Source organism: Danio rerio, chromosome 19 (genome assembly GCF_049306965.1).
Source record: "Danio rerio strain Tuebingen ecotype United States chromosome 19, GRCz12tu, whole genome shotgun sequence".
In the NCBI taxonomy this organism is placed as follows: Eukaryota; Metazoa; Chordata; class Actinopteri; order Cypriniformes; family Danionidae; genus Danio; species Danio rerio.
This window is the reverse complement of record NC_133194.1, coordinates 2,177,336-2,187,500: the sequence shown is the minus strand read 5'-3', so window position 1 is coordinate 2,187,500 and position 10,165 is coordinate 2,177,336. Positions and strand designations below refer to the sequence as shown.

General features: G+C 28.3%; 1 protein-coding gene across 1 annotated transcript in view; it reads right to left on the bottom strand.

The window, feature by feature from the left end:
• The window catches only part of ptk2aa (protein tyrosine kinase 2aa), a gene marked incomplete at its 3' end in the record, with an annotated part of 106,583 nt that overhangs the window by 22,442 nt on the left and 73,976 nt on the right, over window positions 1–10,165 (bottom strand). Inside the window, 9 exon segments of the mRNA NM_198819.1 lie at window positions 976–1,062; window positions 1,184–1,295; window positions 1,584–1,788; window positions 2,849–2,938; window positions 3,495–3,595; window positions 4,729–4,844; window positions 5,288–5,388; window positions 5,983–6,067; window positions 7,161–7,258. Coding sequence (NP_942114.1) covers window positions 976–1,062; window positions 1,184–1,295; window positions 1,584–1,788; window positions 2,849–2,938; window positions 3,495–3,595; window positions 4,729–4,844; window positions 5,288–5,388; window positions 5,983–6,067; window positions 7,161–7,258 — 995 coding nt within the window.

Here is a 10,165-nt window from a genome sequence, read left to right as displayed (position 1 = left end):
TTTGTTATATTATTATGAAGTATAATAATTATACTTATTATATTTATTATGTTATTATTATTACGATGCCAATAAAATCACAGGACTTAATTTGATATATTATTACAAAATATAATAATGATACTTATTATATTTATTATATTATTATATTTATTATGTTATTATTTTTATTATTATTATTATTAAAATCACAGGACTTAAATTGATGTATTATTATGAAATATAATATTATACTTATTATACCTATATTATTATTATTATTATTATTATTATTAATATTATTATTATTATTATTATTATTATTCTGACACCAACAAAATTACACTACTTAATTTGATATATTATTATGAAGTATAATAATTATACTTATTATATTTATTATGTTATTATTATTATTATGATGCCAATAAAATCACAGGACTTAATTTGATATATTATTATAAAATATAATAATTATACTTATTATATTTATTATATTATGATGACACCAATAAAATTACAGTACTTAACTTGATATACTATTATGAAATATATTATTTATATTATTAGGAAATATAATAATTAAACTTATTATATTTATTATTTTATTATTAGTATTATTACTACACCAATAAAATCACAGGACTTAACTTGATATATTATTATGAAATATCATAATTATACTTATTATATTTATTATATTATTATTATTACGATGCCAATAAAATTACAGAACTGAAATATATTCCTGTCTTAATATCTTTGCTTGTTGTATTTTGTATTTTCAAACAAAACACTTGAATTTCCGCAATTATTTTGGGTCAACATTTAAAAAAAAACATAAAAAATAAAAATAAATCAAAGAAATCTGTTTAAATCCCAAAAATAACATCAATGAATTATGCTTTTATAAAAATCTTAAATATATAATATATAAAAATTCATTGCCCCTCATCATATAGGTGTGTGTGTGTGTGTGTGTGTGTGTGATGTTACCTGATAGTGATTATGTTGTCCAGCATGTTGAGGACTGGGGAAATAACCATCACTGGAGCGAGGACTCGGGTAACCAGGTCTGCTGGGCTGTGATGAAACATACAAACTACTGTGAACACATGTACACTTATTTCAGCAGATACTACACATGTGTGATATCTCTCCATGCTGCAGATGTGGTAGTGCTGTAAATGAGAGCGGCTCTCACTTTAGGAGGAGCTTCATCTGAATTTCCGGCATCCCAGGACACGGTGACCTGCCTCCTCATCTCCATGCGGAAACGCTCCTCCTGCTGGAGCTTCTCCTCATCCAGGATCGTGCTGCACACAGATGAAAACACAGATGAAAACAGCGCTTCATCAGTGCTTAACAATAAAAAAAACATAACTGTGGCAATCACAAAGCTAAACAGAGACCTCTAGTGGCAGAAGCAGAGAACTACAGCTGCTCTACTGTGATCAGCACACACACACACACACACACACACACACACACACACACACACACACACACACACACACACACACACACACACACACACACACACACACACACACACACACACACACACACACACACACACACACACACACACAGGAGAGCCTGACCTGAGCTGTGTCTTGAGCTCTGTGAATCGGGGCCGTTTGCTGGGGTCGTACGCCCAGCATTTGGTCATGAGGCTGTAGAGTGTGGGTGGGCAGTTTTGGGGCATCGCCAGTCTCTCTCCATTCTCGATACGGCCGATCACGTCGTTATTCTTCACTCCCTGAAAAGGCTTGATGCCGAACATGAGGATCTCCCACATACACACACCTGACAGGAGAAACACACACACACACGCACACATCTCACATCACATATAAACTTACTGTATGATAGTTATATATGCAAATAAAAGATTTATGTGATTAATAATAAATGATACACTTATTGAATAATTAATCATTGATTTAATAAATTACATTAAAATACATTATTAATGTATTTAACAATAACTTCTATTAGAGTCAAGTCTGTCCAAATAATTATTTTTAAAATAAATAAAAATAAAAATTGACTGATACAACACACTGTGAAATATTAAATACTAGTAATTAATTAAATACTAGTATTAAATATAGTAAAACATTTCCATTATTTCCATCTCCAATAACAGAAATGATCTGAGATGAAACTTGAGATGAGAAGTGTCCAGGATTATAAACAAAAAAAACTAATATTTTGTATTTTATTCTTCAATCTTCCAAACATTCATAACAAATTATTATCAATAATTTCAGCCTCAAAATTTATTATTACAAAAATATCATAAATGTGTGTGTGTGTGTGTGTGTGTACAGTTGAAGTGAGAATTATTCGCCCCCTTTGATTATTTATTTGTTTTTTTTTATATTTCCCAAATGATGTTGAACAGATTCAGGAAATGTTCACAGTATGTCTGATAATATTTTTTCTTCTGGAGAAAGTCTTATTTGTTTTATTTCAGCTAGAATAAAAGCAGTTTTTAATTTTTTAAACACCATTTTAAGGTCAATATTATTAGCCCCTTTAAGCCATATTTTTTTCTAGATAGTCTCCAGAACAAACCATCATTATACAATAACTTGACTAATTACACTAACCTGCCTAGTTACCCTAATTACCCTAGTTAAGCCTTTAAATGTCACTTTAAGCTGTATAGAAGTGTCTTGAAGAATATCTAGTCTAATATTATTTACTGTCATCATGGCCAAAATGAAATAAATCAGTTATTAGAGATGAATTATTACAACTAAAACAAAGGCACAAATGAAACCATGTTTTATGGCATGTGTTAAAGGTGTTTAAATATTTTTTTTTTAAAACGAGTCGCTTAAAACAAAAGAAAACTCACCAAACATCCAGACGTCGCTGGCGGAGGTAAATCGGCGGAAGTTTATGGATTCAGGAGCCATCCATTTAATGGGCAGCTTCCCTTTAGAAGCTGGAAAACACATAAAGCTCATGACTGACACTTAAAGTTAATCCATTATGATCATAAACTTCACAAGCTATGATTGAGCTAATAGACATACAATCAGGCTAATTGGCTGATCGGGAGAATTCCCGGTGGGTCGGTCTGTTTTTTGGCCGTGAGGGCCGGTGTCCCTAGCTGCTTGCACTCTCAGCAGTCGCACTTTTTTCATTTATTTATTTATTTGACCATGGCCTCACTCTTTTTATTCATTATTTTGCCACAGCTCTGCTCTTTTTATTTATTTTCTCGCAGCCCCGTGAGCAAAATGCAGCCTGCAGATTAACGATGATGAAACCATCATGCAAAGAAATCAAATATGCCCCGCAGAGGGCGCCATTTCCTCAGTCCAGACATGTTTCTGAAGGAGGCCTGCCTGTTTGCATTAACTATAACATATAATAATTTCTCAGCACATGTGATGTAAAGCTGTTAAATCATGTGCAAACTAAATTTAGCATATTTCTTTGTCGCTATGCATGATGATGCATAATGGCTTAGGAAAGTAAAGTTGAGCTTGAATCACCTTTATAATAGGAACTGTCCTCCATGTATCTGGAAAGACCAAAGTCACCAAGTTTCACACAGTCTATGGAAGACACTAACACATTCCTGGCCGCAATGTCTCTGTGGAAAACACAAAATATAGGAATAATTAAATAATAATAATAATAATAATAATATATATATATATATATATATATATATATATATATATATATATATACATACAGTTGAAGTCAGAATTATTAGCCACCTTCGATTTTTTCATTTTTCTTTTTTCAATATTTCCCAAATGATGTTTAACAGAGCAATGAAATTTTCACAGTATGTCTGATGATATTTTTTCTTTTGGAGAGAGTCTTATTTGTTTTATTTCAGCTAGAATAAAAGCACTTTTTAATTTTTTAAAAGCCATTTTAAGGAAAAATTGTTAGCCCCTTTCAGCCATATTGTTTGCTGATAGTCTCCAAAACAAACCTTCGTTACACAATAACTTGCCTAATTACCCTAACCTGCCTAGTTAACCTAATTACCCTAGTTAAGCCTTTAAATGTCACTTTAAGCTGTATAGAAGTGTCTTGAAGAATATCTAGTGTAATATTATTTACTGTATATATATATATATATATATATATATATATATATATATATGTATGTATATGTATGTATGCATGTATGTATATATATGTTTATGCAAAAAATAGTAAATATAATAAATATATTAAAAATATTTCATGACAAAAATAATAAAACAAGGCAATGCAAAATTATTTATATAGCACATTTCATACATAGTGGCAATTCAAAGTGCTTTACATAAACAAGAATAAAAGAGACAAGTATAAGAAAATAAAAACAAATAATAAAAATTATTTAAAAAAACAGATAAAATGTGTTAAAATAGGTTATAAGTTAATGAAAAAGAAAAGAAAAACAATATATATACATATAAAAATATATTTTTTTTTTCGGAGGGTGAAGTACAGAATGCAGTTTTTGTATTATTGAATTTTTCTTAAAAAAAAAAAAAAAAAAAAAAAAATATATATATATATATATATATATATATATATATATATATATATTTTTTTTTTTTTTTTTTTTTAAGAAAAATTAAATAATACAAAAACTGCATTCTGTACTTCACCCTCCGAAAAAAACAAACAAAAAAAAAAACTCTTGCAACACTTCAGTAATTTGATTTTCATTCCTTCATTCAAATGACAGTGTAGAGAAAAAGAGCTGTGTCTGCTGACCTGTGCACGAAGCGTTTGCTCTCCAGGTACGCCAGCGCGGTGCTCAGCTGATACGCAAACAGAATCAGTGTGGACAGATCCAGATTATACTTCCTCACCTGCAGGAACGACCTCAGCTAAACACAAACACACGCGCTGTTCTGTTAGTCCTTTTACACGAGTTGCGACACAAGATGTTTTTAATACTTAAGATTTTGTCTTGTTTCTAAAATATCGAAAGGTCCAAAATCAAGAAGCATTTTCTGGACAAGCAAAACTTATATCAATGTTTTCAGAAATAAATCATCAAAATCACGTGAGTTTTGCCTTGAAACAAGCAAAATAATATAATCAGCGAATGGGGGAAGAAATATATGTGTCAAAAGGAAAATACAGATTGTTTTACTTCCCCATTTGCAGATTATTTTTCTTGTTTTACTAAAAAACACACTTAACTAAAGAAAATGCTTCTTGATTTAATAATTTTTAGATATCTGGACTAGAAACAAGACAAACAATCAAAGTAAGAAAACATTTTTGCAGTGATGAAGTTAAAATAAAACAGTGTAAAGTGTCTGACCTCTCCAAGCGTGCACAGCTCCATGATGATCCAGACAGGGTTTTCCGTGATTATCCCGATCAGCTTGACGATGTGCGGATGGTCAAACTGCCGCATTGTCACTGATGAATACATTACACACACACACAAGTTTCTCATGCCGTCTCATGCAAAAACACTTTTGCTCAATAACACTGATTTTGTGGGATCTGCACTTCTCTGTGTGTGTGTGTGTGTGTGTGTGTGTGTGTGTGCGTGCATGCTTGCGTGTGTGTGTGGAGACTTCCTCAAACTCGGGCCAGACAGTGCAGATGAATGAACGAATATTCACTTCCACAGTTGTCTGGTTACATACATCTGAATATATATATATATTTATATTTATTATTTTTTTATTGTTATTTAAAAAAAAACTATCAATATAAATATATATAAAGTGCTTTTCAGTCCACACATAACTCATACACAAAATGATAAAGTGTGTCATAAGTGTGTATTTCAGATGTTTTCATTACAGTAGACTGAAAAACCCTTCAGGAAAGAACTGACAGGAGCATAAAGCTGTGTTTGTGTCTACAGCGTCTGTCATTAACACACTACTGAGCATCAGATGTTCAGTCAGCATAATAACGTCAATAACATCAGTGGACTGTAATGGTGTGAATGTGACATGATATTGACGTATTTTAGTATTTATTTAAATGTTGAACACTCACGAGCTTCCTGAAGAAACTTCTCTCGAACGCTGTCTGATGTGCAGTTCTTACACGTCTTTATGGCCACTGATAATGATGGATTCTCCTGTCATGAACACACACACACACACACACACACACACACACACACACACACACACACACACACACACACACACACACACACACACACACACACACACACACACACACACACACACACACACACACACACAAAGGACGTCAAACACACACAGGGCTCAAAGTGAGTCTGGATACACTCAGCAAGATTACACAATAAAAGATTAATCTGAAGCTGCATTTCAGCAAACATTTAGAAAAAAAAGACAAGTGGGTAATACAATTTTGAATAAAATAAAATGTAAAACTAAATAAAAAAATTAAATGAATATTACAAAATTATATAATAAAATAAAAAATAAAATTAAATAATAATAAAATATAATAAAATAACCTATCATAGTAAAATAAAAGAAATAAATATAATATAAATAAAAATACATAAATAATATTATATAATACAATACAATAAAATAAAAAATTAAGTGAAAATTATAAAATTAAAATTTAATAAAATTAAATTGTAAAAAAAAAGAATTATTATAAAATAATATAATAAAAATAAAAATAACATAATATAGTAAAATTAAAAGAACAACAAAATATGTAAAAATGTATGTATGTATGTATGTATATATTTATAATACAATAAAATAAAATGTAAAAATAAAATTAAAAAATAAATGAAATGAAAATTATGAAATAAAATAAAATACTACAAAAAACTATAAAATAACAAAATAGTTAAGAAAATATATAATAAAATATAACATAAAAATATAATAAAAAATAAAAAAGTATAAAATAAAATATAATAAATTAAACTTGTAAAACAACATAAAAATATTATAAAAATAATAAAATAACATACAAGGAAATAAAACAAAAATAAAATTTAAATTTAAAATGAAAAATAAAGTGAATTTAAAAATAATAAAATAATTAACTGAAATAAAATAACACATAGTATAAAATAAAAATTAAAAATTAAACCAAACATTAAGTAACTTCCTCTCCGATGGTTTGCTTCTCTTATCCTCACTTGTAAGTCACTTTGAACAAAAGCATTTGCTAAATGAGTAATTGTTAATCTAAATGATGCTGAATTGAGTGTTTACCGGACTGATGTAAACCCCCTGATGGACGTCACCGAACTGCCCTTCACCGATACACCGACCCAACTCAATCCTGTCCCGCTGGATCTCATAATCCTGAGCTGAAAATGAAAACACCAGAAAAAACCCCCATCACAAACCTGAAGATTAGCAGAACACACACTGAACACCACATTACTGCTCTAACAAACACTCCAGATGATGCTCTGAAACAGAGATTAGTCATGGTGGACAATTTTCATTGCAGAAAACACCACAATATGAGCATTATTATTATCATCATTATTATTATATCAATACCATCATTATTAGATTTTTTTTATTATTAAGTCAATATTATGATTGTAGTTTTTCCCCTAAACTACATACATTTTAATAACTATTATTAAGTTAGTATACAATCATTAACATCAAAAGCACATCTAATAAATTGTGCATAATTATTTATTTATTAAGCAGGTTCCTTTTTAAAAGCGCAAATAGTTAACCCTCCCAAAAATCTGAAAATTCACTAATTATTAAAGAAAATATTTTAAACTTATTTTTATATTTTATGTTATTATTATTATTATTATTATTATAAAAATGATTAATTTACAATTTAATATTTTATTTAATTTATTTTCTTCATTTAATAATTTTTTATTCACTTTAATTTTAAAGTTTTTATTTATTTTATTTTAATTTAATTTGTTTTTTAATTAAGTTTAATTATTTTTTGTATTAATTTTTAGCTTATTTCATTTTATTTTAAATTTTAATTGAATTTATTTTTTAATTGAATTTATTTTTAATTACATTTTAATTTAATTTTTAATTTAATGTTTAATTACATTTTAAATTTGTTTTAATTTTATACATTTTTATTTAATTTTTTATTCAAGTTAATTTAATACAAGTTAATTGAAATTAAGCTTTAATTGAATTATTTTTTATTTTATTTTATTTAATACTATAGAAACTGACATCAGATAAATGAAAATATATATATATATATATATATATATATATATATATATATATATATATTTATATATTAGAAAAATTATATTGTTTAAAAAATATAAAATGTGAACAAACTTTAAACTCATATTAATATTAAAATTAAATCGTATAAAATACATGGGGTCCACCATGACTAAAGCAACCAATATAAATCAATAAAAAGTTCAATAAAAGGTCTTAAATATATGTACAGATAATGATACACAAAATAAAACATTAACAGAGGAAGATCATTAAAATCCTTACAGTAATTTAACTCTAATTATGATAATTAAAAAAAAATAAATAAAATAAATATATATATATATATATATATATATATATATATATATATATATATATATATATATATAAAATAAAATCAGCTATTCTAAACCTCTAAAACAAATAAAATCATATATATATATATATATCATAATCATAATCATAATAATATAATCATACAAAAAAGCTAAGAAAATAAAAATCTATAGTTGAGCTACATATCAAAGACTACTGCAGGCTTTTACTTATAGAAAATCTCAATTATGTACAAATAACCATGCAATAAAAATATAAATTATAATGTGAATGATTAGAAATTATATTAGAAATTGTCAAATATAGAAGTTAAATAATATGAAGCGATAAATAAAAAGAGGCTTTATTTCATAGGGCTCAATTCCCATTGAACACACACACACTCAAACGTACAATATATATATATATATAAAAACCTGCATTAGTTGATGATATGAGGAGGAACATGTTTCTAAAAGCAACACAAACACAACAAAACTGAAAGACAGAGAGGAGAAGAGAAAGGGAAAGAAGAGATAGAGCGAACATAAGAAGAAACTGAAAGTGATGTGTTACCTGTGTCTAATCCAAAGCATTGGGCTGGTGTTAAAGAGAAGTGAGAGAAAGAGAGAGAGAAAGAGAGATTGGCCTTTTAGATCAGGATTAAAGCTCAGGATGAAGGAGAAACACAGAGGGATGAGATGTGGAGAGCAGCAGGACAGACATGTCACACAACCAGCATATAGAGCGGTTATACAGGTGTGTATGAATTCAGCATATTATAAAAAGTTATAAAGAGACATCAACAGAAACAATTCTTAATCAAATGAGCAATAAATGATGAATAGAAAATATTTAAAACACACAAAACAAATTCAAATTCATTCAACTTATATTTGAAAGCAATGCTGAGAAACTACATTACCCATAATGCTGTACACTCTCCATACCAAACTTTCCATAACACTTTAATATTTATATACAGCGCTGAGCATAAATAAGCACACCCCCTTTGAAAATCAATATTTATATTCGTTTCTCAGTGAATATAGACAGTAATCTTTGGTGCATTTTACAGTTATATGCATTAAAATAAGAGTTTGGTTACCGAACATCTTTAGGAATAGAAAGATAATACATTTAAATTCAAACTAAAATATTGATGAAGATAATACATTTGATAGTAAAGGAGGAACAAAACTAAATGTTTGAGTAAATTGTAAGTAAACCATTATTCTTTTTTAGGTGGACTGTCCCTTTAAGGAAGTAGCTGTCTCATTAAAGGATGACTGAAGAACACCAGTCTTGACTGCTTGTTGCTAGAAGGGATACAGCTGCGGCCAGAAGTTAATTATTTATCAAATTGCTCATTAGTTGTATTTTATTAAGGCCCACCCTAACTAATGTATTATACAGAGTAATTAAATATACAGAGCTATATTTGCATTATTTATTAAATTAACCATTAAATTGTGTTTTATTAATGCTAACCCAAGCCTTAACCCAACCCTCACAGTAATCTTAAAGCAGTAATTACACAGGGTATAGTTTATATTATTTATTAAATTACCCACTAAATTGTCTTTTAATAATCCCTTTGTAATTTTATCAACCCTCACAGTAATGTAAAAATGTGAATTATGGTTGTACAGGGTCACAAAAACGATGCTATACTGATGTGAGTATCCGCAGCTGTATCCCTTAGACAGTATCACTCCTGTCTG